General features: G+C 60.5%; 4 protein-coding genes across 11 annotated transcripts; 2 read left to right on the top strand and 2 right to left on the bottom strand.

Annotated features, from left to right (window-relative positions):
* Positions 1-468: 468 nt before the first annotated feature.
* Positions 469-5,975, bottom strand: TMEM151B (transmembrane protein 151B). The gene is made up of 3 exons (XM_040982986.1): positions 5,551-5,975; positions 3,067-3,507; positions 469-2,169 (listed from the first exon to the last, which is right to left on the bottom strand). The coding sequence occupies exons 1-3, from the start codon at positions 5,671-5,673 to the stop codon at positions 1,021-1,023; spliced, it is 1,713 nt and encodes a 570-aa protein (XP_040838920.1). The 5' UTR covers positions 5,674-5,975; the 3' UTR covers positions 469-1,020.
* A 5,234-nt stretch (positions 5,976-11,209) lies between these two features.
* NFKBIE (NFKB inhibitor epsilon) lies at positions 11,210-17,880 on the top strand. The gene is made up of 6 exons (XM_040983472.1): positions 11,210-11,723; positions 13,816-13,918; positions 14,507-14,729; positions 15,684-15,772; positions 15,895-16,134; positions 16,982-17,880. Exons 1-6 carry the CDS (start codon positions 11,341-11,343, stop codon positions 17,045-17,047), a joined length of 1,104 nt encoding a protein of 367 aa, XP_040839406.1. The 5' UTR covers positions 11,210-11,340; the 3' UTR covers positions 17,048-17,880.
* A 537-nt stretch (positions 17,881-18,417) lies between these two features.
* Positions 18,418-21,744, top strand: SLC35B2 (solute carrier family 35 member B2). 8 transcript variants are annotated; one of them, XM_040983463.1, is made up of 5 exons: positions 18,451-18,541; positions 19,045-19,241; positions 19,668-19,822; positions 20,551-21,500; positions 21,536-21,744. In XM_040983463.1, exons 1-4 carry the CDS (start codon positions 18,531-18,533, stop codon positions 21,487-21,489), a joined length of 1,302 nt encoding a protein of 433 aa, XP_040839397.1. In that variant the 5' UTR covers positions 18,451-18,530; the 3' UTR covers positions 21,490-21,500; positions 21,536-21,744. The 8 variants fall into 8 exon arrangements, with proteins under 8 accessions (XP_040839398.1, XP_040839401.1, XP_040839397.1 ...); XM_040983464.1 differs by lacking the exon at positions 21,536-21,744 and having other exon boundaries at positions 18,418-18,541; positions 19,048-19,241; positions 20,551-21,518; XM_040983465.1 differs by lacking the exons at positions 18,451-18,541; positions 21,536-21,744 and adding an exon at positions 18,737-18,771 and having other exon boundaries at positions 19,048-19,241; positions 19,672-19,822; positions 20,551-21,518.
* An 88-nt stretch (positions 21,745-21,832) lies between these two features.
* On the bottom strand, positions 21,833-27,146 carry HSP90AB1 (heat shock protein 90 alpha family class B member 1). The gene is made up of 12 exons (XM_040983461.1): positions 27,070-27,146; positions 25,914-26,060; positions 25,364-25,570; positions 25,116-25,275; positions 24,889-25,022; positions 24,497-24,805; positions 24,077-24,242; positions 23,803-23,993; positions 23,552-23,699; positions 23,180-23,448; positions 22,291-22,624; positions 21,833-22,200 (listed from the first exon to the last, which is right to left on the bottom strand). The coding sequence occupies exons 2-12, from the start codon at positions 26,058-26,060 to the stop codon at positions 22,091-22,093; spliced, it is 2,175 nt and encodes a 724-aa protein (XP_040839395.1). The 5' UTR covers positions 27,070-27,146; the 3' UTR covers positions 21,833-22,090.
* Positions 27,147-27,589: the final 443 nt, after the last annotated feature.

Genomic DNA, 27,589 nt, shown 5'->3' with positions numbered 1-27,589 from the left:
ACTTCTGGCCTTGAGCGATCCTTCAGCTAGAACTTGGACCCTTGGGGACAGACGCCAGGGACAAGCGCCCATCACTCCATTCCACAGACATCCTCACCGCACCCTGCTGCCCTGTTTCCAGAGCTCCTCCTTCAATCTCAGCTGTGTCCCATGCTCAGTCTTCTTACTCCCTCACCCTGGCCAGCTTGAGTGAGTGTCCCCTGGGCTCTGTCCCCCCACCCCCAGAGGCAGGGCTGAGCCCCGCCCTCTCCCCCACCCCGTGCAGATGTGCAGCGTCTGCACCGAGAGCATAGTTCCTCCAAGGACCCACACTCCTGGGACCCCAGTGAGATAAACAAGGGCAGAGGGAGCGGCCGCCAGGGTAGGCCAAGCTTTAGGGCCAGCGCCAAGAGAGGCCAACATTTCCAGGGCGCTCAGATGGCGCACTGGGGCTGCCATCTGGCACCAGCTTGCCAGCCCACTGAGTTCCGTAGGTGTGTAGGGGGGGTGGGGGGTGGGAGTAGGGGAATCCAGCCCTGCTGTTCACCAAACCACGCCCCCTGCCGTTGTAGCCAAGGCAACTCCACAAGGGAAGCCCAGGTTCCCTTCCCTACTCCCTCCCAGGGAGTGTCAGCCAGTATCAACACAGACCCTCTCCCTCTCCAGTACAGTCGCCAAGTAACAGTCAGAAGACCTGGGGTGGAAGTGAGGGTGGGGGGTGGAAAGGGAGGTCGAGTGTGCACGTCGGAAAGGTGGTGCCCCGTTAGGGATGAGGGGCTGTTAGAGGCAGGCGCTGTCCACCTCTCTCCCCAGCCACCCGTGTTTTTATGTACAGGGGCTCCGCGGGGTTCTTGGCCCATCGGGCCTTCCCCGAACCCAGCGCCCTCTCCTCGTCCCTATCCCTTGCAGTCGTTCCCTCCACGTGCAGCCTCAAGTCACCTTGCACCTCCCGCGCTGCTCGCGGGGGTGGGGGTAGTGCTGTGCACACAGGCCACGAGGGGCAGGAGGGCGGAGGGCGCGGGCCACTCCAGCGACCACAGGTCACAGTGAGGTCTCCACGCAGGAGCCGTGGCGGTGCAGCGGCCGGTGGCTGTGGCCCAGACACCCCTCCTGCCGGTGGACAATGAGGACGGGGAAATACAGGGCGTCGTGATAGGGCGGCGGAGGCCCGGCCTCCTCTTCCTCGTCGTCGTCGTCGTCTTCGTCGTCGCCCATGCTGGCCTGGCTGGACAGGCGCGTCTGCTCCGTGGGGCAGCTCGCCTCGTTGACGCTCCCGCTGCGGCTGCGCCAGAGGCAGCTCCGCCGCGAGCCATAGAGGCGGCCGAGCGAGAAGCGGCTGCCCCCGCAGCCCCCGGCACCACCGCTGCCGCCCGGCACCGGGCCGGCTCGCGGGCTGGCGCAGATGCTCAGGGCGCTGCGCGAGAAGATGGACGAGCTGCTGACGGCGCGCTGGCAGTGCTCACAGCTGCGCCGGAAAGGTGCCACGCCCGCTGCACCTGGGCCGCCCACTCCGCCGTAGCGACAGGTGGGCGCGTAACCCCCGGCCGTCGCCCCCGCGCCGCAGCGTGCCCCCAGTCCTGCCAAGTCCATGAGCACCGCCTCCGAGTAGCTGGGCACCAGCTGCTGGTTGGAGCGGATGTGCCACTCGAGCTCCGTGCTGTCCACCGTGTTGACCCGTGGTAGGCGGTGCGTGAGAGGGGGCAGCAGCTCGTCGCTGGGGCTCAGGCCGTCGCCCATGCTGCTCGCTGAGCCCGGGCCCTCCAGGCCGAAGAGCTTCTCCACGTGGTAGTGCGCATAGGCCGTGCGGTACTCCGCCAGCACCCGAAGCGGCCAGGACAGAGTGAGTAGGGCAGCGGCCCAGAAGGCCGAGGAGCAGGCGTACCAGGGAGGCCGGGTCGGGTCGGGAAAGGCCACCATGAACTCGCGAAAATCTACATTCTTGAGGTGCATGCCCTCACGCGCCTCCATGTAGTCGTCCAGACCCTCGTTCTCGGCGAAAAAGCGTGCGCGCTGGCACAGGTACGCGTTCTCAGCCTCCACGCTGGCGAAGCTGAAGCACTTGGTGAAGCGCAGCCGCGTGGCAGGCGCGCCCTCCAGCCCCACCAGCGCCTTGGACACGTCTCGGACGCCACAGCGAGCATAGTCGAACTCGGCCTCTGCCACGTGGGTGTTGACGCGTTCGTGATAGACCTGTGTGTTGCAGGGGAGGCAGCTGGAGTCGCGGGCAACGGACACCTGGCTCGGCTCATCTTCGCTGTCGGTGCCTGTTTCTGACTTGGGCACCTGCCGGAGCCAGCTGTCTGGCTTGGAGAGCACCTGAGGCCTTTAGCCTAACCAGCAAGTTAGACTTGAAGCTGGTTCTCACTCCCTTAGCAATTAAGTTTTGCCTCCCCTGGGTTGAAGCTGCCCGCCACCCTAAACTGCTTCTCCTCCACCCTGCCGGCACCTTGCCCCATCCGTTGGCCCCGCTGTCTGTTGTCGCATGTTTCACCCTGATCCCCACATGGACTCTCCGAAGGAGTGCCCCCCAAGACCACACTTCTGTGTGGAGTGTCCTTGTCCGGCCTTTGGCTGTCACTGAGCCCCCTTCCTGCACATCCACCATCTAACCTTGGAGTGCCAGCTGCCCTCCTTTATTCTCCACATGATCTGCCAGGCTGCCTTCTGCTGGGAACTTTGACCTTGGGATGCAGCAACTTTGGAGCTGCAGACCCTGGGCCAGTCACTGCATGTAGATGTTCTCCCCTGGGAAAGGGGACCCGGTGGGTCGCTGCTCTGAACAGGTGGGGCACTGAGCATGTTCACATTGAGCAGGCCACTTTCTGGAGTCCCTCTCTCCAGCACACACAAGCTATCTGACCTTGGGTAAATCCCTCAGCCACTTCAGTCTTCTCATCTGTAAAGTGGGTCTGATACTTACCCATCCCATAGGGTTGTGATGTAGTTTAATAACTGCAACTGGAGCCACACCTGGCTCTGACAGTGTCTGCTGCTGTGAACAAGGTTATGCCTGCCGTGCTGCCATGGCCATGGGGGTACCCACTGTGCCTCCCCACCTCCCCCCCGACACCCTCTACAGCTCCTCACCTGGGTGGTGGTGTAGGCATCTCCATTGCGGTAACGGGTGACCTGGCGGGTGCGGCGGACATAGTGGTAGCTGATGGCCTTCCACCAAATGCAAGGTGTGGCCTGCTGCATGCGGCCCACACGTTCCCGCACGCTGCTCACGTCCACGCGATGCTGCAGCTCATGGCGAGCCTGGCAGTGCCAGCACTCCACCAAGTAGACGGCATACAGCATGAGCAGGAAGGCCAGGGGGATGTAGACGTAGCCGTTGGAGCAGGGGCTGTCATGGTACATGAGGCTATTGCCCTGGTAGGCGCTGCTGAAGGTGAGGCGGGTCACCGTGGTGACGTGACACCAGGCCACGGCCCCTAGGCAGCCGTACATGAGCAGCGAGAGCAGGAGGCACTTCCAGTGGGACTCACGGCAGAGGGACTTGGTGAAAGAGGGCTGGATGGGACGCTGCTGCTCAGATGGGTGGGGAGAGGCGTGGGAAGGGAGACGGCAAGAAAGTGGGGAACCCGGCACAGAGATGGAAGCATGGAGGAGGGGCAGGGACCGGGGGCCAGAGAGGACAGGAAGAATCACACACAACAGGGGATGCCGAGTGACAACACGATCATGAGGGAAGCCAGGGACCAAAGATTGACACAGATGGGACCCAGTGTGAGCCATGAGGACAGAATAAGGGGTCAGGATGCCAGTCAGAGAGAGTACAGAGAGAGAGGGAACACCCCGCACAAGAGGCAGGGGCAGAGTGGAGCCAGAAATGGAGGCCCAGGGGGCAAAGACACGGATGGAGAGGGTGGCACCCAGAGGGACGGGTGCAAAGCCAGATGATGCCAGTGAGACAGGAGCAAGTGTGGTTGGAGAAGAGGGAGGACAGACAGACAGGCGTCAGCGAAGGCAGGTACCCTGACAGTCCCCTTCCGGGGGATGCAGGAGGCTGGGGAGGGACCCACTGACAAGGCGCCTCTCTACCTCCCAGTATGTCACATCGCTTCTACCCTACGTTCCAGAGGAGGTCAGCTCACCTGCCCATCCCTCACCAACAGCTTCCTAATAACTCCTCCAGCAGCCCAGGCTCTGTTTTGCTTCCCACAGTTCTGGACGCCTGCTCCCCTGTGAGTCAGTTTGTCTGACTGTTTCTCTCTCTGCCGTACCCCAGTAGCCTTCCCAGGGGTTCCAGGAGAGGGGACCCAGGGTCCCTGAAGGGAAAGCTGCCAAGGAGGAGGTATCCCAAAGGGTGGGGGCAGGTGGCTGGGGTGTGGATGGAGTGGGAACTGGAGATGGGAGTAGGGAAGAAGACTTGTGAAGTCCAGTCATTGGTCAAAAAGAAAACAGTGTTTGGTGCTCTCCCGGGGCCATCCATCAAAGTCCTTGGCACGCTCTGTCCCTCAGTTGGCCTGGTAAGTTGTTTACGAATCTGCTACCCACTTAGAATGAGTGAACCTGCGGGCAGGGCCCAGACCTGCTTTGTGCACCAGGATGCCTGCTCTGGGGTGCACGCCCAGCAGCTTCCTAATCAAGAACCACTGAGTTCTCACCATAGCCCATGCTTTCCCACCCCTTCTCGCTGCTGTCTGGCTTTGGGAACACCCCATGTCCCACCACACACACACACACCTCCAGTACATCGGTTCCTAGGGCCTAACCCCAGGGAAAGCAGTAGAAGGGAACCGGGGCCCCAGGGCTGGAAGGACAGCACAGCTGGGTGATAAGGGATGAGAGCTGTCAAGCCTTTGTGGGGGAATAGGAGCGGTCCTTGCAAAGAGTGTATGTGTGGACACTGTGTGCCCATCTGGGCATGTGCTTGTCCCAATGTGGGCACAGCTGAAAGCAGCTGTGTGTGTGCCCTGTGCTGCTCTGCTAGTGCAGTGTGGATGTGTGTGCACAAGTGTGCATGGGAGATGGGGCAGGAGGGGTCCTTTCTAGTACTTTCCTCAGTCCCTTTTTTGGCAGGTTGAGAACACCAGCAGGAGGGACCACAAAGCGGGGTAAGACTGCCAGAGCCCAGGCTCAGGACCCCATGGTGAGAGCAGCAGGGGCACACACCCCAGGAATTCTGGCCTCCACATAGCTGACCTTCTTAGGGCAGGTGGTAACCCCAGCACTTGCCAGGCTCCAGCCCTGTCTCTGTCGCCCTTCCAGAGAGCATGCCCCTGGGGTCAGGCAGGAATCCGCCCACCTCCCACTGGTTGCAGCTGAGCCCCCTCTCTCACCCCCGGGGTCCGCGAGGCTCCGCCCCTAAGCCCCTCCCCCTCCCCAGGACCCCCCGACCCCGCCCCCGGCGCGGCCCCTTCCCCGACACCGCGGACAGCTCCGGCCGCCAGGTGGGGGCGGAGGCGCCGGACTGCGGCTGCGGCGGCGGCCGGCTCGGGGTGCGGGGCGCCGGCCGCGCTGCGGCGGAACCGGCGGGGGCCCCGCGCGCGCGCGGCTGGGGGATGGGGTGCGGGGGGCCGATCCGGCTGCGGCCGCGCCCGGGGAAGGGGCGCCGCCAGCTCTCACCTCCTCTCGGGCGGGACCCTCGTCCGCCGCCGCCGCCGTGGGCTCCTCCGGGACCCCGGGGCCGCCGCCACCGCCGCCGCCGCCGCCGGCGCTCTCTCCCGCGGCCGAGCCAGGGGGGGACATGGCGTAGAGGGGGTGCGTCGAGCTCAGGACCTCCCGGGGGGCTGCCAGGGGCCGGGGGCATCCTGCGCGGGACCCAGCGGAGGGGGCGCAGGGGGCGGGGCCCTCACTGCTCCCCACCCCCCGGCCGGGGGGGAGGGGGCCTGGGAAGGGCACCGGGGGAGGGGGTGGCGGGAGGCGGGGAGGGGCTGGGGAGGGGGTCGGGGCGGGGAGGCGGGCTGGGGGCCGGGCTGGGGGGGCCGGGGCCGGGGGCGGGTGTCACCTTGAGGCCCTCGCGGCGCCGCTCCGCCTCCCGCCCGCTCCCGCCGCCGCCTTTTGTCTGAGCCGAGCCGGAGCCAGCGCTCCCCCCGCCCCGCTTCCTCCGAGCGCAGTCGTCGAGCCCCGCCCCCGGCCCCCCAAACTCCGCCTTCCCCGAGCCTCCCAAAGAGCCACCCCGCCAAGAGGAGAGGCGCCAGGGGCTCCCCGCACGCCTCGCGCCGAGCCCGCTCCCCCGCGCGCCCCTCCGGAGAAGCCTCTGCCCAGCCAGCGGCCCTCCCCATCCCTGGCGCCCGCGCCAAGTTCCTGGGGCTGACGGGTGGGGAGAGGAAATTCTTATTGCCAGGGTGCGTGGGCAAAGGGTTAAAGCTGGACTCAGACCTCAGAGGGACTGGGGAAAGGACCGGCAGAGGGCAGGGGGAGGACAGCTGGCCGTGTGGAACACCCGCCTCTCCTTGAACAAACCCCTAGGGAGGCGGTCAAGTGTGGACAGCCCCTGGGGCTGGCCGTAAGGAAGCCCACACTCCCTTCTGAGTCCTGGCTCTGCCGTGGACAGGCTGTGCGACCTTGGGCAAATGCCTTCTCCTCTCTGAACCTCCTTCTCCAGGGAGGGAATGGCCACCCTAAGGCGTGTAGGGCGAGGGGCGGATTGGAGTGTCACAGGCGGCACAAGCTGCCCTTCCAGCTGTCCACACCACACGGCTGCTGCTCCCTGTCCCCCTAAGAAAGACAGGCAGGAAACTGGCACAGGTGCGGGTCTTCAACCTTGCGTGCATCCATTCGGGGGAAAGGGCTGAGGCACCTGCTGTTTGGGCTGCACACCACAGAAGGGCACTCGCACAACAGCGCTTCCAAGTGACTGTGGTCCGGGCTGTGCAGGGTGGCACTGTGGTGGTCTCCTGCTCTGTGTCCGTGGTTGTCTCCCCCTTGCACCCAAGGATCTAGGCGGGGGGGGGGGGTGAGGGGCAGCTTTTGCCCGTCGGAGGTTAGCTGGAGGTGGAGCCTGCCTGCCCAGATGACCTCAGGAGATGGGGGCCAAGTCCCGAGGGTTGTGTGCTGTGTTCTCGGCCCTTGTCTAGGGCAGAAGGGCTCCACCTCCACCCTTCTCCCACTTCTGGTCCTGCCTTCATTTCCCAGCAGTAACCTCTCCAGGGGAGAAGATGGCCCTAACGTGGGCCCTTCCTGACTACCATGTAGTGGTTCTCATCTTTCTCCTGACTCTCCACTTGTCACTACTTCAAGGGCCTTGGAGAACGGGCAGCCAAACTTGGAGCTCCCCAGAGACAAAAGACCACCCCTGCTCATCGCTCTCCCACCCTCCACCACCATTTATACACGTTACCCTTCTGTGGAAGCTCCACCAAAAGGGGGTTGAAGGGAGGGGGAGGTGCAAGGAGCCAGCTGACCAGCTGGTCACCATGGAAACAGGGCTTGTTTCCCTGAAGATGAGCCTGGCTGGGGTGGGCGGGGGTAGGCAGTGGGGGCAATGACAAAGGGATCTGGGAAGCATTGGTGGAAAGAGAGGGGTGGAGGGACCCAGCCTTGCAGAAGACGCCTGCTGAGGAGGGGACCCAGGGACCTGGTCACGCTGCCCCTTGAGTCAAAGTCTCCAGGTCATCCTTCCAGATGACATGGCCATGGTGCATTCCCCAATCCTGGAGTGCCAGGAGGGCTCCCTGGCAGAGGGGAGGCCATGGTGCTAGGAGACATGGATGACTCACTGCTGACCTCATGTGGTGTGAAAAGGGACTGACACACCTGCTCGGACTGGCTTGGGGTACATTATTCCTTAAGTTCAGCTTCTGCTTGAATTAGGTGGGCAGTCATTTCACGCTCCTGGGTTCTGCATACCCGCAGGGTACTCAAATGCCTGCCTCGTGTGGTTTAGATTTTGATAAGGAAGGATTTCATTGAAGAAGCTGAAAGTGGGGCCAACGTTGTGGTATAGTGAGTAAAATCAACACCTGCCACAGCAACATCCTACGGGAGCTCCGTTTGGAGACCTGGCTGCTCCACTTCCCATCCAGCTCCCAGCTTGTGGCCTGGGAAAGCAGAATGGGGTGGCCCAAGGCCTTGAGGTCCTTCACCTATGTGGGAGACATGGGTAAAGCTCCTGGCTCCTGGCTTCAGATTGGCTCAGCTCCAGATGTTGCAGCCATTTGGGGAGTGAACCAGCAGATGAAAGAGCTTTCTCTCTCTTTCCCTTTCTCTGTAATTCTGCTTTTCAAATAAAAATGTATTTGAGGGAGACCGGCACTATGGCCTAGTGGCTAAAGTCCTCACCTAGAACACGCCGGGATCCCATATGGGTGCTGACTCTAATCCTGGCTGCCTTGCTTCCCATCCAGCTCCCTGCTTGTTGCCTTGGAAAGCAGTAGAGGATGGTCCAAAGCCTTGGGACCCTCACCCACGTGGGAGACCCAGAAGAGCTCCTGGCTTGTGGCTTCAGATCAGTGCAGCACCGGCCATTGTGGTCATTTGGAGAGTGAATCATTGGACAGAACGTATTTCTCTCTGTCTCTCCTCTGTGTGTGTGTGTGTGTGTCTCTCTCTCTTTATATATGCATATATATCTGACTTTGCAATTAAAAAATAAAATCTTTTAAAATGTATTTGAGGACCCAGAGTGATGGCTCAGTGGTTAAATCCTTGCCTTGCACACACTAGAATCCCGTATGGGCGCTGGTTTGTGTCCTGGCTGCTCTACTTCCCATCTAGCTCCCTGCTTGTGGCCTGGGTAAGCAGTGGAGGATGGCCCAAAGCCTTGAGTCCCTATGTCTACGCAGGCGACCCAGAATAAGCTCCTGGCTTCAGCTTGGACCAGCTCAGCTCCAGTCGTTGCAGCCACTTAGGGAGTGAACCAGAGGAAGAGGATCTTTATCTCTCCTTCTCTCTAAATCTGTCTTTCCAATAAAAATTTTAAAATCTTTTTTGAAACGGAGGGGAATGTGTTTTGCCACAGAGAATTAAGCCATTGCTTGTGCAATACCTATATCCCACATCACAGTTGTCAGTTTGAGTTCCAGCTACTCCACTTCTGATCCAGTTTTTTGCTAAATGCATGTTGGGAGGCAGCAATTGATGACTCCAGTCCTTGGGCCCCTGCCACCCATGTAGGAGGTCAAGCTGGAGTTCAAGGGCTCCTGCTGTGTGCATTTGGGAAATGAGTCAGCAGATGAAAGATAGCTCATCTTTTTTCTGCTCCTCTCTGTCGCTCTACCTTTCAAGGAGATAATGACAATTTTTTTAAGATTTATTTTTATTATTTTCTTATTGGAAAGGCGGATATACAGAGAGGAGAGACAGAGAGGAAGAGCTTCCGTCCGATGATTCACTCCCCAAGTGAGCGCAACGGCCGATGCTATGCCGATCCGAAGCCAGGAGCCTCTTCCGGGTCTCCCACGCAGGTGCAGGGTCCTAAAGCTTTGGGCCGTCCTCGACTGCTTTCCCGGGCCACAGGCAGGGAGCTGGAAGGGAAGCGGGGCCGCCGGGATAGAACCGGCGCCCATGTGGGATCCCGGGCGTGCAAGGCGAGGACCTTAACCACTTGCGCCACCGCGTCGGGCCCGATAATGACAAATTTTTAAATTGTCACTTATGTAAAGCAGACAGAGGGCCTGAGATTGCCCTACTGGCTGGTTCTTTCCCTAAATGCTGGCAGCAGCCAGTGCTGAGTCCAGCCAAAGCCAGGAGCCAGGAGTTCAGTCCAGGTCTGCCCTGTGGCTGACATGCCCTTCGCTGCTGCCTCCCAGGGTGCAGGCCAGTAAGAAGCTAGAGCTGGAAATGCAACTGGAATTTGAACCCTGGCACGCTAATATGGGATGTGGGCACCTGGCATGTTACCCAAAACCAAGTGCTGCAGCTTCTGGGTCTGAGGGAGAAACAAGTCAGGCAAGGAGGCTGGGGACACAGTCACTGTGACCCCCCCCCACACACACACACACAGGAATGCACAGCTCTGATTTCCTGGGACTTTCTCCCCAACACTCCTCCATCTCCAGGGCATGCCAAACAGCAGGTCACCGTTCCCGTGTGCCACACCACTTCCTTTTCCCACGTCTTGCTCAGAAGGTGGTTTCCCTGCCTCTCACCCCACTGCGGGCTCCTGCGTGTGACAGCTGTTGTCACCGTGTCACTGCTGGAATTGTCAGGGCATTTTGTGATGTTCAGGACCGGGATTGCTCTGTGGGGGTGGGGCTGGGTGCCGCAGTCCTGGGCTCTGCTTCCAGGTGGTGGGGTAGCAGAGACTCCCCCGTGTTTGGGGGCCGGTCTGAGTTAGTGGACAGCTGCCTGGACAGGCTGCTGAGATGCTGCCCACACTCACCCCAGCGTTCACCCCCAAGACATGAGAGGCAGACGGGGCAGGCCGCTTGGGCCAGGAATCCTGAGGTACTGCTGGGCAGAGGTGGGCGGGGCGCTGGGAGTAGGAAAAAGGAACAAAGCAGCCCGCCGTGGATGGGGCCCCGGTTGGGGACTCCTCTGTGGGTGGCGTCCCGGCCAGGGAAAGCAAACACACAGAAGGAGCCAGGGCGTTTTAGAGGGGTTGGGGGTAGGGCGTGGGTGGAGCCCTCCATATCGGGCAACCCAGCATGTCCGGGGGCTCCCCACTTCGGCCCCACCACGAGGAACTAAAGTTCCCTAACCACAGTAGGGCCCGAGGGAGCGGTAACCAGATATTGTAACCACGGGAACCCCATGACCCGCTCTGTGCTCCTGCGAAAGCTCACTTTCCAAAAAACACAGCATCCTGCCCAGGACACGTGACCACCTGGGGAGCGGATGCAGGGACCCCAGGGGAAAGCCGCCCCCGTTCAGATCATGGGTGTCCCCCTCCCTGTCGCGTCCCCTACTCCGGGCGCACTGCTAAGAAGAAGTGAGAAAGCAAGGGAAGCGGAGAGAAATGGGCGCGCACTCTCAGAAGCGAGGCTGCCTCGCCTCATCCACCAGCCACGTGCCCTCCTCCAAGACGCCCAGGGGTGGAGACCGGGAGGGGGCTGGACCCATAGAAGTAAAGGACAGGATGAGTGGATGTGATGGACGGACTGGCAGAGGGACGCAGGGCTGCACTAGCCCACGAAGGACTGGGCAGGGCAGAGGAAACCGCAGGCGGCTCCGAGCCTCCGCGCACGCCCGCCTCCGGGGGATTCCGGAGAGGCGGGGCGCGGGCCCGGAAGCGCCCGGCGGGGGCGGGCCGGGGGCGGGGCGCGAGGGGAGACCCGAGGAGCGGTCGGGCAGTCGGGGGGCTCGCGCTGAGCTGGACCCCGCAGGCGCTGCCCGAGCCTCCGAGCCGAGCCGCCCCGGCGTCCCGCAGCTCGGCCCGGGCGCGCGCTCCGCCCGGCGCAGCACCCGGCCAGGCAGCGCGCGCGGGAGCCGGCGGCCACCAGCTCCCCGCTCGCAGCGGGCCCCGACCGCGGGATGTCGGAGACGCGCAAGGGGCCGGCGGACGAGGCGGACGAGGGCCAGTGTGACTCGGGCATCGAGTCTCTGCGCTCGCTGCGCTCCCTGCCCGAGCCCACGCCCACCTCGGCCGCTGCGCCCTCGGACGGCGGCGGTCCCCAAGGCTGGACCCTTCTAACGGGGAGCACCAAGGAGCCTCCGGAGAAGGAAGACGCGGAGGGGGAGCGGGCCGACTCTACCTACGACTCTTCCTCGCTCATCGAGCCCCTGTCGCTCTTGGAGGGCCCAGAGGCTGAAGGCGAGGACGAGGCGGAGGCCCCAGGCTCGCCGCTCTCCCGTGCAGGGACACTGAGCCCACAACAGCTAGAAGCCCTCACTTACATCTCAGAAGATGGAGACACGTGAGTGTGGGGGCTTGGCCGACAACGGGTTCTTTGGTCCGGGCCTCCAAGCGCACGAGCTGGGAGGGAAAGCTTGCACACTCTCGCTGCCCCTGCCCGCCCACTTTTGAGCTGTAGCCAGGCTGGAACCAGGAGACCTAGTATCAGCTGTATGCCCTCCTTAGTTAGGGGGTGAGGGTGGCAGTGGGGGGCCTTCATCTAGAACCCCTGGAATGCTACCCAGCATCTTGGAAATCACCGCGAACCCACCCGTAGAAAATTCCCCTGACTAGTCCAGTTTTGTTTTCTGGCTGGGGGAGGGGGCCTCCTTGTTTGCTCAATCTCTGGGAGTCCCAGCTGCTCACCTCGAAAGGCTGGTGTCTCGGGGAACTAGAGGGATCAAGGTAGGTGGTGCCGTCAGGGCCCTGAAAGGAGGTGCAGGCTTGGGGCTGGCCCCAAGGAGGAGGGGACAAGCCAGCTGGGGACACCAACTCCAGCAGACAGCCACAGCTGGATGCCTCAGCCTACTTCCTCCACCAGTGAAGGGGAAGTGATGGTTGGAGTCAGGCTCCCTGAGCACCCCCCCAAATCCCCTCACTGTCCTGCCCTTCCCCAGGCCCAAGTGGAAGTTGGTGGGGACAAGGCCAGGAGGCAGTTGCCAAGGGGCACTTGTTGGGTGGGATGCACAGGTGCCAGCTGAGGCTCTTGGTCCCAGCAAGAGGAAATGTCTGCCAGTGTGAACTCGGGAACTGGGGACTGGGGCTGAAGTCCCAGATCCAAAATGTCAGAAAGAGCCAGGGAGGGAAGCCAGGGCCTTCCTAGGCTGGCCTGCTCTGGGGGATGCATTGACCAAGGTCACTTCAGACCACAGGCCTCCTGGAACCCTGAACTTGGATCAGCAACCCCCCAGGCCTAGCACCCCAAGGTGCTGGAGGTGCCATTCCAAACACCTGTCACTGTCCTTTGGTGCGGGAACCTGGGCCTCTGCAGGTGGCATGTCCAGCTGGGGGAGGAGCGTCAGGAGTCCCCAGAGGGTCTCGAGAGAAGAGAAGTTGAAGGGTGAGGGCAGGGGGCTCTGTCCTGCCTCGGAGGTGTCTGTGCTGTGGGAGGTGTGGAAGTGGGAAAAGGAAGTGGGAGGAGGGGAGACGGAGGGAAAGAGGGAGGTGGCTGCAGGAATGTGACCCAGAGAGCAGGCCTGGCCGCGGGGATTTCCAAAGCCGTTGGTCCCTTCCGCAGCACTCTCTCCTGGGCCTTGCCTTGGCTCCGGGAGCTTGGCCTCTCTTACCACAGCAGCCCCCTCCCCAGGCCCCCCGCCAGGCCCCTCAGTCACCTGCTCCCCAGAGGCAGCTGTCAGGGGCCTGGACCCTCCAGCTCTGCTTTCATTTTCCCCACCTGGTACAGGGGAAACCCCAAGAGAATGGAACTTCCCCTCCAGCTGCCCCCCTCTTTGTCCTGAGGTCAAAGGTCTTGCTCTCACCCATCAAACCCCCACGGCTGGCACTGCCCACATCTCTCTGCAGGTAGTGCCTGCAGGAAGGGGAGGAGGGGTCTCTGGTCACTCCTTTCCCCCTCCCCAACTCCCCTGGGCTGGGCAGCAGGACAAGATGGGTGGCACACTGACCACGCCCCCGTCCGGGCTGGGCCTGTGGAAGGCCGCTGAGTGGGAGCCCGCAGCAGCCTCCATGCAGGGAGGGGTGGTGGGGTACTCGGCAGTGGAAAACCCCTCTGCCCAAGGCCCACAGCTTTCGTTTTGCCTCTACACAGCAGTTGGCCTGGCAGGGCCTAGGGCACAGAGGGGAAGAGTGGGGCATGGGCAGGCTGGACAGGAAAGCTCCAATGCTGTCAGCACCCTGCCCCACTTGCCCACGCGTCCAGTCTTCCCGAAAGCCAGTGATGGGAACTTGGACCTCCCACACCCACAGGATTTTGGCTTTCCATACCAACCCCTCACTTCCTGACTCTAACTCTCACTTCCTGTACCTACCCCAGGGAGAGCTAGTTGGAGGTTGATGTGTGCCTGCCTGCCAAGGCCCAGACCCCAGCCCACCCTGTCCAGCCTGGGCCCAGACCCCAGCCCAAGCCCTGCTTCCTTAGCCCTCATCCGCTCTCGCAGGCTGGTGCACCTGGCGGTGATTCACGAAGCCCCCGCAGTGCTGCTGTGTTGCCTGGCTCTGCTGCCCCAGGAGGTCTTGGACATTCAGAACAACCTTTACCAGGTGGGTAGGGATGAGAGGCTGTGCTTAGATGCCCGTGTATGCCCAGAAATGGAATGGGAGCTGAGGAGGGAGATAAATAATGCCTTTAGCCCAGGCCGAGGTACTTGTGGCAGTGCCCAGTCACACAGCCTTTCTGATTGGGATATCACTTGCTGGCTGCTGTGGGTTCCCATGTCACAGTGGAGCAGCCTGGAGGTGCTGCCTAGCCACAGCAGGTGGAATCCAAGTGGAATCTTCTAGGAGGGACTAGTCATGCAGAAACTGCCTGGTGCCTCCATCTTTCCATCTCCAGGCTAAGCCCCGTCTCTTGTCCCTGGATAGTTCCCTGCAGTGGGGTACAGCTTGCGTCTATCCCCATGTGTCCTTCCTAAAGGGACCTATAAGAAGAGCAGAAAACCACTTGACACATCCCTGCTTCCAAAACTGGGGTCCCAGGAGTTAGGTGCTGGGAAGGTGATGGCGGGAAGGGCTTAGAGATACCTGGCTGTGGAATTGATAAGCTGCTCTCCAAGCAGATGCCCATCTTGCCATGTACCCAGAGGTGGGAGCCTGCCAGCCCTGGTGACCCCCACCCAATTGTGCCTACAGACAGCGCTCCATCTGGCTGTGCATCTGGACCAGCCCGGTGCAGTGCAAGCACTGGTGCTAAAAGGGGCCAGTAGGACGTTACAGGACCGGCACGGCGACACGGCCCTGCATGTGGCCTGCCAGCGCCAGCATCTGGCCTGTGCCCGCTGCCTGCTGGAGGGGCAGCCAGAACCAGGCAGAGGACCACCTCACTCCCTGGATCTCCAGCTACAGAATTGGCAAGGTGTGGGCAGCCCAGAGGCTGTGGTTGGGGTGTGGGGAGGTGGGAGGAGGGCTCCCTAGGACTGTCCCATCCCTATCTGCCTGGCAACTGTATGCAAGGAAGCACTCAGTATGCATTTGATGAGTGAAAGAATGAATGAATGGTTGATTCAGAATTCATTCTGCACCTGTTGTGTACCCAGCTTGCAAAGGACATCTTGGGCCTTCAACTTTCAGCTTCCTAGAGGTTAAGTGGACTTAGTTCATCCTGGCAAGCCATCTAGGTGCCAGGCACTCTCCTAGGAGTAGGTTTGCACCTGTGAGTAGGTTTACACCTACAGCTGAGGCATGCAGAAAATACACCAGAATGCTACAGGTATGGTCCCAAGGCAGCACACACCAGGCAGAACGGGGGACATGCTTTATAAACAGCATAGTGGCAGGGCACTGTGGAGCAGAGACGTGGAGGGGACAAAGGACAGCTACAGAACCATAATCTCTATTGCCAAGCAGTGGGGGGTCCAATGCAGCACATTAGGAGCCAAACAAAACAAAACAAAACAAAAAAAAACTCAGGAAGCCCACACTAGAGAGGTGGCAGAGGTGTCTGGGGAAGGGCTGGAGGGCACGGTGGGGACAGGAATAAGTGGTTTGGGAACTGCCACTGCCTTGAGAACAGGTGCAGTGTGTGTGTATGTGTGTATGTATAGAGGGGGTGTGCACTGGGGGCGTCACTCAGCAGCCTGACTCCTGAAGCATGAAGGTTTCAATAACATGACCGAAAACGTGGAAACTTTGAGTCCCTCCCGCCATTACACACGCCTCAGACTTTTGAGGGAGTTTTTGGTGTGTGTGCATTTTAACGGTCCTGTGATGAGAGAGGCACTGAGTGGGCAGTGGGTCCCCTGGGGCTTGGTGGGGGAGGGAATGTGACTTCAAATCAGCAGCCCGGCCCTGCTCGGCCCCACTTCCCCAGGGCTGGCCTGTCTCCACGTCGCCACCTTGCAGAGGAACCAACCACTCATGGAGCTACTGCTGCAGAACGGAGCTGACGTGGATGCACAGGTGAGGTGCAGTCAGGGCACCCCCACCTCTTCCCCATCCTCATCCTGAGCCCAGTTCCTGCACACTGCCTTCCTCCTTGAGACGCCCCTGCCTGGACTGAAGTTCTGCCTCCTCCCCTCCAGGAGGGCACCAGTGGGAAGACGGCGCTGCACTTGGCGGTGGAGACCCAAGAGCGGGGCCTGGTGCAGTTCCTGCTGCAGGCTGGGGCCCGCGTGGATGCCCGCATGCTCAACGGCTGCACGCCCCTGCACCTGGCCGCCGGCCGGGGCCTCAGCACCATCTCGTCCACCCTGTGCGAGGCAGGCGCTGACTCCCTGCTAAGGAACGTGGAGGACGAGACTCCCCAGGACCTGGCAGAGGATGTAAGAGGCACAGGCTCAGCTCTCCTCTCCCTGGGGCAGGGGACTGCCATCACACATAGCAGGGGATAGTGCACCAGGGCAGTGAAAAAGGGTCAGGACTCCACCCCTTGCCTGCGGTGCCCACTTGGGCCAGCCTATGTCCCTAGCATCCCCTGAGACTAAAGGGAGCCAGCTTGGAGCCCTGCAGGGGGCAGTGGGTGAAGTGGCCCCCACCCAAGCCTGTGTAGGATAAGAGGGCTGGGTGGGGAACCCCGAGAGCATTGCACGGGGCTTCTTCATGGAGCTTCCGGCAGATGTTGGTAGCATAGGAGGGGATGCGACCCTTCAGAAGGCTGTATAGGACACAGAGATGAAGAAACTAGGCAAGGTGGCCGCAACGCTGGCTCCACATTTAGCTACCTTCCAGCTGCGTTTGCCAAGAAGCTTGCGAGCAACCCTTGAGAGCTCTGTTCCCAGGGCTTAGGTTTTTCTTTTTAAAGAGACAAACCCAGATTTCCTGTGTAACCTCCTACAGAAAGATACTCGGGTTTTTTGAGTAGTCTTCCCCACCCCACCCCCCAAAAGCAGCCAATAGGAAGGTCAGTGGGCTGGGTGACCTCTGCTGTCACTTGCAGCTGGAGCCATGCTGGTATTCTCTTAGAAAAGCCAGCAGCTTCCCTAAGGCTCCTCAGATCTTCGCCCTGCCCAGCGGGGACAGGAGGGCTGGCCATGACGTGGGAAGTTCTGTGAAGAGGTGTTCCTTGTCCATTAGCTGCCATCTGGTGGGAGGGAGCAGTCCCACAGGCTCCCCTGGGCTGCCTGAGGTTGACCTCTGATCTCTCTCGCTTCTCTGCATTTTCTTGCCCAGCCCCTGACTCTTCTGCCCTTTGATGACCTGAAGATCTCGGGAAAGCCGCTGCTGTGTGCTGACTGAAGCCAGGGCTGGGTCTGAAGCCCTCTGGCCCCTGCACCCCCCGGGACGGGGCTCCCCATCTTCCCCCTCTGGAAACCTGGGGCCGCCACACTGCTACAGCTTGAGCTCAGCTCCGATGTGCTGTTCCGGGGGGCGAGAGGGGGCGTACTAGGACTGCTGAGACCAGAGATGGGGATCCAGCGCGGGGGGGTCCAGAGCCAGAGAGGAAGGAGTGCAAGAAAAGAGAGAGCCAGTGTGGGAAGCAAGCACTTCTAAGGTGGATGGAGATTTCCGGAAAAGCCTCACCCCTCCCAGAGCCCGTAGGGTCCCAGGTGAAGCCGGTGGCCAGCCTCGCTGCAGGCTCTGGAGGCTCTTGTGGGTCAGCAGGTGGGAGAAGGATGTGGAGTGTCTGCCGAGAGACTGGGTACAAGCAGCAGCAAGCAGGCCCCAAGGGCTCCAGTGCCTGCTTGAGGACTTGCCACGGAAGACCCTGCTCTGAGCAGCTGGGGAAGAGAAGTTTCAGTAACATGACACTAAAATACAGACTGTTTTCTTTGCAAAACGTTGGCCCCTCCAGAATGGTTATGTGCACGCGCATGGCTGCACACCTGTGTTGTGCGTTGGGGACTTCTAGAAGGACCAGGAGCTGAGTGAGGCCTTGCTGGGCCAGGTCTGCCATCTCACAGCCCTCCCATTTTGCTCTGCCCCAGACACGATGTGATTCTGCCCATGGAAGAGCTGAGAGCAATGGCAGGAGGAAGAGAAAGGAGAGAGATCCAGGCCCGGCAGTGGAGTCAGACTTTGCATGTTCTTTTCTGTTGTGCCATGTGCATGTGGAAAGAGGGGAAATAAAGCAACATGGGCTCTGGTCACGTGGAGCTTACGGTCCCATTGCACGGGGCAAGGGGCCATGGGAAGGTGTGGGAGAAGAGTGGGGTGGGTGGAGGTGCACACTCAGTGTCCTTTGTCACTGTGATTCGTGCAGAGCGTGCGGGAAACCTGTGATGCATTAGAGGAACCGAGAATAAGCTGGAGAGCATGCACGAGGGTGCAGGGAGTGAGTGGGCGAGGACTACAGGGCCAGGCCTTGCGGGGCCTCGGAGGTCACCGGGAGTGGGGCCGCGACAAAAAGGTCACATCTTACTGCCCTGCGAAGGTGGGATGCCCCTGTTCATGGCACGCGGAACATCGGGATGTGAGCATCGCATGTCAAGACGCTGCAGAGCGGGCAGGCACCCCCTCCAGGGTTGGGGCTCCCGGCCGCCGTGCCGGGACCCGAGCTGAGGTTGCCTCCGGGCCGCGCGGGGGCGCTGTGGGCCGGCGGCGGGCGCTACGTGGTCGGGGCAGGGGACGGAGGGCGGCCGCGGGGAGGGAGGCGGGAAGAGCGCGGCACTTCCGCTAGCCGCCCGCTGACTGGCTGCTCTCGGCGGCGGCGGGAGCGGAGGGCTCGCGCCGCCCGGGGACTCCATTCCCCCGTCCCCGTCCGCCCCACGCGGCGCGGACCATGGACGCCAGGTTGGGGGACTAGGGCAGGGGCCGGCCCACGTGACAGGGCCCCCGGCCCACGTGACCGCCGGGCCTCGGCTCGGGGGTCGGGTGGGGTCCCCGCTGCCGCGCTGTCGGCCGGCAGAGCGCTTGCCGGGGCTGGTGCGGGTGGTGCGGTGCGGGGACGGGGCCTGGTGCTCGAGGGCTTCCGGAGCGTTCAGCTTTGGGACTGTGGACCCTGGCGCCCCGGGAAGGTGGGGGTGGCGTAGTGGGTAAGGGGTGGCCGCCGCGAAGCCCTGGTGGGAACAGAGGAAGACCTGTGTGGCCGGAGAGGCGGGTCCGCCCCCCGGCGGAGGAGGAGGCCCGAGCTGGCCGGCGCCGAACCCCCCGAGAGAGAGAGAGGCTCTTTGTCCGGGCTGGACTGCGGTGGAAGGGGGCGGGGAGGCGTCGAGGCCTTTGCTCCAGCGTGGTCCCCTCTGGAGAGGGCTGAGGGATGACGGAGAGCACCCTAATCCTTGTGTCCGCCCTCCCAGCAGGTGGTGGACAGTGCTGGTGCTGGCCTTCCTCCCCTCCTTGGGGGCAGGTGGGGAGACTCCCGAAGCCCCTCCGGAGTCGTGGACCCAGCTATGGTTCTTCCGTTTTTTCGTGAATGCTGCTGGCTATGCCAGCTTCATGGTTCCTGGCTACCTTCTGGTGCAGTACTTCAAACGGAAGAACTACCTAGAAACAGGTGTGTGTGTGGAGAAAGGGTGGGGAACTGGGTTAGGTCCAGGTTATAGGTTGTTTGCGTGCGTTGTCCGAGGGAGGGGCAGGTGGAGGAGGCCAGGTGGTCAGCTGGCCACACAGGGACAGTGGGGCTGGGGGAAGGAAACCTGGTGGTCAGCTGTCTGCACAGAGTGGGGCTGGGGGAAGGGAGCCGGCCACACAGGGACAGTGGCGCTGGGGGAGGGAAGCCCACTAGTCAGTAGACCAACAGGGGCAGCAGGGTTGGAGGAGTGCTCAGCTGCCCGCATAGGGGTGGTGGCGCTGGGGGAGGGAAGCCCAGTGGTCAGCCGGCCAGTAGGGGCGGTGGGGTTGGAGGAGGGGGCCGGGTAGTCAGCTGCCCACATAGGGGCAGTGGGGCTGGGGGAGGGGCCTGACTGTGTGCCTCCCTCAGGCAGGGGGCTGTGCTTCCCCCTGGTGAAGGCCTGCGTGTTTGGCAATGAGCCCAAGGCCTCTGATGAGGTGCCCCTGGCTCCCCGGCCAGAGAGCACAGAGACCACCCCCACTTGGCAGGCCCTGAAGCTGCTCTTCTGTGCATCGGGACTTCAGGTAGGTCAGCAGGACCTGCTTCTCTGACGTGTGAGTCCCCACGGGCAGGGGGTGTGAGACCGCATCTGTCACCATCCTGGTCCCGAAGGCCTGCTGGTGGGTTTGTCACATGCCTGCCCACTGTTCCCCCCCTTCCCAGGGGCACCCAGCCCTGCCTTGTTGGTGGGGTGTTTGCTTTCTTGCCTGTCCAACACTGGTTCACTGCACAGTTGTTTCATGACATCTGGCAGTTAGCTCCTTTTGTTTCCCTGGGTTTCACCGGTCCCGTTAGTACCCTGCCCCTGTGCACACGCGTCTTAGCTCCTATAAACTGCACCCGTGAAGTCTGGGGAAACCATCGGCCTTCCCCAGCACTGCATCCAAGAGGGGCACATTTTTTACCTGGGCTCTAGTTCTACCTTGTATGTGGGTGGGACTGCAGGGACCCCATCCTCTCTTCCCTCCTCCCCCCCAAATTGGTTCCAAGTGTTGGATTAGGAAAGCACTTTGGACACGGTGGGGACACGGTGCCTGGGCAGCCCTAACTTGGTGATTGTCCCCGCAGGTTTTCCCCTCCACACTTCAGTGGCTGAAAGGTGAGCCCAGGCTGGGCAGAGATGCCTTAGAGAGGAACGGTGTCCTCTCTTGAGTGTCCTTCAGGTCATGCCACGCAGCCATGCTCAGGAGGCGGGCAGCTGAGAGCCGGTTTGGTTACTGTCTCCTTCCTGTCCCCACCCTCCCTCACCCAGGTGTCCTATCTGACTTGGGGCGTGCTGCAGGAAAGAGTGATGACCCGGAGCTATGGGGCCACCGCCACATCACCAGGCGAGCGCTTCACAGACTCGCAGTTCCTGGTGCTGATGAACCGTGTGCTGGCACTGGTCGTGGCTGGCCTCTACTGTGCGCTCTGCAAGCAGCCCCGGCATGGGGCACCCATGTATCGGTACGCATTTGCCAGCCTCTCCAACGTGCTCAGCAGCTGGTGCCAGTACGAGGCCCTCAAGTTTGTCAGCTTCCCCACGCAGGTGCTGGCCAAGGCCTCCAAGGTGATCCCCGTCATGCTGATGGGCAAGCTGGTGTCCCGGCGCAGCTACGAGCACTGGGAGTACTTCACAGCCGGCCTCATCTCAGCCGGGGTCAGCATGTTCCTGCTGTCCAGCGGGCCTGAGCCCCGCAGCTCCCCAGCCACCACACTGTCTGGCCTCATCCTGCTAGCAGGTTACATTGCTTTCGACAGCTTCACCTCAAACTGGCAGGATGCCTTGTTTGCCTACAAGATGTCATCGGTGCAGATGATGTTTGGCGTCAACCTCTTCTCCTGCCTCTTCACCATGGGCTCGCTGCTACAGCAGGGGGCCCTCCTGGAGGGGACCCGCTTCATGGGGCGGCACAGCGAGTTCGCCGCACACGCCTTGCTGCTTTCTATATGCTCAGCCTGTGGCCAGCTTTTCATCTTCTACACCATTGGCCAATTCGGAGCTGCTGTCTTCACCATCATCATGACCCTGCGCCAGGCCTTTGCCATCCTGCTCTCCTGCCTCCTCTATGGGCACACGGTGACTGTGCTGGGAGGACTGGGGGTGGCCCTGGTGTTTGTTGCACTTCTGCTCAGAGTCTATGCTCGAGGCCGACTAAAGCAAAGAGGAAAGAAGGCTGTACCTAACGATGCCCAAGTGCAGCAGGTCTGAGGGGAACAGGGGGACCACAGGACCCTCCTATCACCTGGGGGCAGGATGCCAACTTCCTGTGGGTCTCAACCCTCTGCTGTGGACACCTTCCTTACACACCTGCATTTTTTAATGTGGGACAAGCACAAGCCACCTGGGCTCCTCGTGTTGACCAGGGTGGGGCCCAGGTGCTGCTCTGCAAGCTGGTTCCAAGTTTTGGTACTCTTGGAAACATGACATTTTCTTTCTGTGATTTTATTAAACTGATGCAATGGATGATGTGTATTAATGCTTTCCTTTCCATGTACTAACTCATGAAGGGAGAGGGCAGTCAGTGTATCTACTGTACAAGGGAGAGCAGAACTGTATAAAACAGCATCATCTTTATTTTGCATACTTTAATTTCAGAACAAAATAAAACAAAAAAACAATACACAACATCCAACCCCATTGTCAAGGAGGGAGTGGGGCTTCAGGCCCTTGTTTCCTGCCTTAAGACACCAGACAGGAGAGAATCAGACCACTAGACATGAGCAGGGGAACCAGGCGGGACAGGGCCACTCAGGGCTGTGGGGGCGCCAGGGAGACACTATACAGAGGGCATGAGGGTTCCAAGGAGAAGCTAATCCACTTCTTCCATACGGGAGGCATCCTCATCTCCCTCAAGAGGGGGAATCTCATCAGGAACTGCTGCACTGGGTTCTTCTGCTGTCACTTCATCCTCATCAATGCCTACAAGAAATGGAAACAAATCACATGAAGGCAAGCTCCAGACTCCTACACCACACTCCACACCCCTTGCTGCTGCCCGCCATCCCATACCTAAGCCTAGCTTGATCATGCGGTAGATGCGGTTGGAGTGGGTCTGGGGGTCCTCAAGGGAGAAGCCTGAAGAGAGCAGTGCAGTTTCAAACAGCAGCACCACCAGATCCTTGACTGCTTTGTCGTTCTTGTCTGCCTCAGCCTTCTGGCGCAGTGTTTCCACAATGGGGTGGTCAGGGTTGATCTCCAGGTGCTTCTTGGCCATCATGTAGCCCATGGTAGAGTTGTCTCGAAGCGCCTGGGCCTTCATGATACGCTCCATATTGGCTGTCCAGCCATAGGTGCTGGTCACAATGCAGCAAGGTGAGGACACCAGCCTATTGGAGATGGTCACCTAAGGACAGCCAAAACAATGCAGAGTATACAGTCAGACTTCCATAGTCAAACATCCTGGAATCCATGTTTTGGCTAATGTGCCCGAGAAGACAGTGAAAATGACTCAAGTCCTTGGACCCCTGCCACCATAACCTGTGTTCTTTCTGCCTTTTAAAAGTATTTCCAAAATACTTTGGGAGCAAATCAGATTTACAAGTTGACAGACTTTCTATCTACTTCCTCCCCAGATGGCCACAGCAGCCTGAGTCAAGGGATTTCAAAGTCAGAAGCTGCCTCTGGATATGGGCTTTTTACCATCTTCCACTACTTTACTAGATCAAAAGCAAGGAGCTAGCTAGGTAGTGGAGCAGTTGGGATTTAAACCACCTCCCTTACAGGATTACAGCACTTGAAGGGGGAGGATTAACCAACTGAGCCATCCTGAGTGACAGGATGGCTGGTTTGCTTGGGATCCTACACAAATGAGGGTGACCATAGAAAAACTTCAGTTACACTAGGACTCAAGAACTGCACACCTAGTGTTACACCATACACCCTAGCCCAGGCTGCATACCTTCTCAACCTTCTTATCCAGGATCTCTTTCATGAGCTTACAGAGGTTCTCAAACTTGGCCTTGCTCTCCTCCATTTTCTTCTTTTCCTCCTCATCCTCAGGCAGCTCCAGGCCCTCTTTGGTAACCGACACCAGGCTCTTCCCATCAAACTCCTTGAGCTGTTGCACGCAGTACTCATCGATTGGCTCCGTCATGTATACCACCTCAAAGCCCCGCTTCCGCACACGCTCCACAAAAGCAGAGTTGGCCACCTGCTCTTTGCTCTCACCTGGAAGGTCATTAAAGCAACTCAGGTCTGCCAACTCTCCGCCAGACATCAACATCTCCGTCCCCACCCCCACAGCTCTGCACAGACCCAGGCAAGCACGCACCAGTGATGTAGTAAATGGACTTCTGGGTCTCCTTCATGCGAGAGACATACTCTGACAGCGAAGTCATCTCGTCTCCAGACTGGGAAGTGTGGTAGCGCAGCAGCTCAGACAGGCGGCGCCGGTTGGTGGAGTCTTCATGGATGCCAAGCTGTAAGGTTCAGGAGGAGACCATCAGCTTGGCAGGAAACACCCTTTCTCATAACAAAGCTGCCAGAAAGTGCTTCAAGGGAGGACCGCGCTTGCTGCCTTACCTTCAGGTTCTTCGAGAAAGCCTCATAGAATTTCTTGTAGTTCTCCTTGTCTTCCGCCAGCTCCGAGAAGAGCTCAAGGCACTTCTTCACAATGTTTTTGCGGATGACTTTCAAGATCTTGCTCTGCTGCAGCATTTCACGGGAGATGTTCAGAGGCAGGTCCTCAGAGTCGACCACACCGCGGATGAAGTCTGCAACCAGGCAGTGACAGTCAGACCTCACCCAGTCACCTGGATTCTCTCCCCGGAGTACCCGGCCCTGTCAGGGTACTCACTGAGATATTCTGGGATCAGCTCATCACAGCTGTCCATGATGAACACACGCCGGACATACAGCTTGATGTTGTTCTTCTTCTTCTTGTTCTCAAAAAGGTCAAAGGGTGCGCGGCGAGGGATGAAGAGCAATGCCCTGAATTCCAGCTGCCCTTCCACAGAGAAGTGCTGCAGACAAGAAGCCCACAGTGAGCCAAGCATGAACCTCAGGACCAGAGAGCACTCCTCACCCCAGAACCAACCAGCAAAACCTGGATTTCTCCCCCAGCACTGAGCCAACCCACAGCAGTACATGCTGCACTGAACTTGGCTCAGTGAGACCCAAGCGCAAGGTCCCTGGAGAGGGCAGTCCTCATTTACAGCCATGCCATCAGTCAAGTTCAATGGCTACTACCTGCAACAGCCACCAAGCAAGCTCTCACCTTGACTGCCAAGTGATCTTCCCAGTCATTGGTCAGACTCTTGTAGAACTCCCCATATTCCTCCTGGGTGATGTCATCAGGGTTTCGGGTCCAAATGGGTTTGGTCTTGTTCAATTCCTCCTGATCAATGTACTTCTCCTTGATCTTCTTGGTTTTCTTTTTCTTATCCTTGCTACTATCATCTTCTTCGTCAGAGCCAACATCCTCAATCTTGGGCTTCTCCTCATCGTCCTTATCTTCCTCTTCTTTCTCCCCTTTTTCTTCCTCTGCTTCATCATCACTGATTTCCTTTTCTCGTTCCTTCTCCAACTAAAGCACCAGACAGGAGTCAGCTTTTGAAGCGCAGGCTAACCTAACAGCACACCCAGCCCCAGAGTGGAAGGGACACTCACGTAGAGGGTGATGGGATAGCCGATGAACTGCGAGTGCTTCTTGACCACCTCTTTGACCCGCCTCTCCTCCAGGTACTCGGTCTGGTCCTCTTTAAGATGCAGGATCACTTTGGTGCCGCGGCCAATGGGCTCACCTGCAGTCCATCACAAGAGCCCATGAGTGCTGCTGAAAAGCCAAACTGGGGTAACCAGAGAACAGCTTTCCATACAAGACACTCCCAACTCACCATGGTCAGCGCGCACAGTGAAGGAGCCCCCAGCGGAAGATTCCCAGGCATACTGCTCATCATCATTGTGTTTTGTGATCACAACCACCTTCTCAGCTACCAGGTAGGCAGAGTAAAAACCAACTCCAAACTGCCCAATCATGGAGATGTCTGCACCAGCCTGCCAGAAGAAACAAACCAGCAAATTCTGAGGAAAACTCAAGAGAGAACACGGCCTAATAAACTGCAGAACCGGCAGAACTTCTCACCTGAAGAGCTTCCATGAAAGCTTTGGTGCCAGACTTGGCAATGGTTCCCAGGTTGTTAATGAGATCGGCCTTGGTCATGCCAATGCCCGTGTCCACCAGGGTCAGCGTGCGTTCCTGGGGGTTGGGGATGATGTCGATCTTCAGCTCCTTCCCGCTGTCCAGCTTGGACGGGTCTGTCAGGCTCTCATAGCGGATCTTGTCCAAAGCCTGTAAACAAACAGAGAACAACCAAGTAGGACTGGACTTTTTTTGAACTCATTTCTTCAAAAATATTATTTCTACCCCAGTGTCCTTAATCCTGACTGCTCCAGGACTTTCCTACCATCCTATACATGCAACTAGAAACATCTAATCTGAGTACACGTATCACTAAGCAAAAACTAGGAAAACAGATGTCCTGGAAATATCCTTAGAACTGGACTTCACTGGATTGCCCACTTTCCCAGGCAGTACCTGAACAACTGTGCCAGTTTATCCCTTCTGACAGCACAGCATACTCTTCCGGAGGAAAATCTAGCATGAAACACTACACTCAACCCGCAAAACTCACGTCGGACGCGTTGGAGATTAACTCCCGCAGGAAGATCTCCTTGTTGGAATAGAATGTGTTGATGATGAGAGACATGAGCTGGGCAATTTCTGCCTGGAAGGCGAAGGTCTCCACCTCCTCCTCGCCATGGTGCACTTCCTCAGGCATCTGCAACAGGCCGGTCACCAGTCAGAACACGGCGGGGCCTCACAGCCAGCCAGACCACACGCCGCGTCTCCACCTCCAGCAGACCCCGGAGCCGGCGTCCAAACCGCTGGGGACCGGGGGTCGCCACTCCAACCCCCGCACGTGCAGTCACGAGCGCAGGGTCCTCGCCATGTGGGCGACAAGGTGGTGTGTCACAAAAACGGCGCTGACCTCATTTCCCAATCGCTCCCCATAGGGTAACTCCAACCCCCCCGCTCGGTCACCACCGCATTCGGCAGAGGAATGAGGGGTAACCAGGTGGGGGCAGGGGGTCCGGTCACGCGGGACAAAGGACACCGCACAAAGCTCCACCGGGACTCCCCAGCTCCGCCCCAAACCCAAATAAAATGGTGGCCGGGGCCGCCGAGCGACCCTGGTCACTGTCGGACACGCGTTGGCCGAGACCACGCGAAAGGGGGGCGCCGCCGTGAGCCCTCCCATCGCCCCAGCATCCGGGCACTGGGGCGGGGCATCAGGCTCCAGAAGCTTCTAGAACGATCTGCGCTCCCAGGGAGGGGCGGGAGACGGAGTCCACGAATCTTCCAGAACGTGCCCCTTCCCTCCCCCACCCCACCACGAGGACTGCAGGAAAGACCTGGAAGACGCCGAACGCGCTTCTCCTCCCGGCTGACCCCGCCGGAGCCGCCCCCGCCCGCCCCGGCCCTCGCGGAGCCGCGGCCAGTGCTGAGTCACCGGCCGCCCCGCTGCCCCCGGGAGCCGCGTCCGGAAGTGCAGGGGCCAACATGGCAGCGCCCCGGGCCGGCGCGGCCACCACGTGCAGCTGCCCCGGCCGCCGCCCCGGGCCGCCGGACCCCGCCGGACCCCGCCGAGCCAGGCTGCGGCAGCCGCGCCCCGCCGCCCCCGAGCCCCTCACCGGCACCGCAGCGCCGGACCCCGCGGCGGCACGAGGACGAGAGGCCGCACGACGGCGCTCCCAGGCCGACGGCCCGGAAGGACACCGCGGCCTTACCTTGACGGAAAGGGCTGCAAGCGCTCGGAGGACGGCGGGGTGGACAGCCGGACGGCGACTCGAGAGAGCTCGGCGGAGCGCCCGGCCGGCCTATATAGGGCGGAGCACAGCCCCACCGCCCGGCCCCGATCCCTCCGCCTTAAAGCGGGATGCCCGCCCTCCGCGCACCTGCCGCCGCCCGCCCACCTTGACGTCATGGCCGGGAGCGGGGGGCGGGGGCAGGGAGCGGGGGGCGGGCCGGGGGGAGCCCGAGCTGCGCCTCGGCGGCCCGAGCTGCGCCTCGGCGGCCCGAGCTGCGACCCTCCCCCGGCCCGGGGTCGGGAATGACGAGTGCTCCTATGTGCACACGATGGTTCTGCGAGCGAGGCCCTCACTGGCCCCCGCCGAGGCCGACTAGGCTCGGGGCGGGGGGCGTGGGCGAGCAGGGCGGGGGGCGCTCTGGGCCGGGGGCGAGCGGGGCGGGGGGCGAGGGGGGCGAGCAGGGCGGGGGGCGCTCGGGGCGGGGGGCGCTCGGGGCGGG

Source organism: Ochotona curzoniae, unplaced genomic scaffold, assembly GCF_017591425.1.
Source record: "Ochotona curzoniae isolate NIBS_2020 unplaced genomic scaffold, NIBS_Ocur_1.0 contig_3819, whole genome shotgun sequence".
In the NCBI taxonomy this organism is placed as follows: domain Eukaryota; kingdom Metazoa; phylum Chordata; class Mammalia; order Lagomorpha; family Ochotonidae; genus Ochotona; species Ochotona curzoniae.
The sequence above is the reverse complement of the archived record's forward strand: the minus strand, read 5'-3'. Positions and strand labels throughout refer to the sequence as shown.

Bases quoted from the DNA above. Each gene is read 5' to 3' on its own strand.
- TMEM151B (XM_040982986.1), bottom strand. From the start codon at position 5,673: ATGTCCCCCCCTGGCTCGGCCGCGGGAGAGAGCGCCGGCGGCGGCGGC. The intron at 3,508-5,550 runs GTGAGAGCTGGC...CCATCTGAGCAG, and splicing joins AGGGTCCCGCCCGAGAGGAG to CAGCGTCCCATCCAGCCCTC. The intron at 2,170-3,066 runs GTGAGGAGCTGT...TGCAACACACAG, and splicing joins ATGCCTACACCACCACCCAG to GTCTATCACGAACGCGTCAA.
- HSP90AB1 (XM_040983461.1), bottom strand. From the start codon at position 26,060: ATGCCTGAGGAAGTGCACCATGGCGAGGAGGAGGTGGAGACCTTCGCC. The intron at 25,571-25,913 runs GTGAGTTTTGCG...GTTTGTTTACAG, and splicing joins TAATCTCCAACGCGTCCGAC to GCTTTGGACAAGATCCGCTA. The intron at 24,243-24,496 runs GTGAGAGCTTGC...TCTTGTCTGCAG, and splicing joins AAGATCACTTGGCAGTCAAG to CACTTCTCTGTGGAAGGGCA.
- SLC35B2 (XM_040983463.1), top strand. The intron at 19,242-19,667 runs GTGTGTGTGTGG...TGCCTCCCTCAG, and splicing joins GAAGAACTACCTAGAAACAG to GCAGGGGGCTGTGCTTCCCC. The intron at 19,823-20,550 runs GTAGGTCAGCAG...TCCCTCACCCAG, and splicing joins TCTGTGCATCGGGACTTCAG to GTGTCCTATCTGACTTGGGG.
- NFKBIE (XM_040983472.1), top strand. From the start codon at position 11,341: ATGTCGGAGACGCGCAAGGGGCCGGCGGACGAGGCGGACGAGGGCCAG. The intron at 13,919-14,506 runs GTGGGTAGGGAT...TTGTGCCTACAG, and splicing joins TTCAGAACAACCTTTACCAG to ACAGCGCTCCATCTGGCTGT. The intron at 14,730-15,683 runs GTGTGGGCAGCC...CCACTTCCCCAG, and splicing joins CCAGCTACAGAATTGGCAAG to GGCTGGCCTGTCTCCACGTC.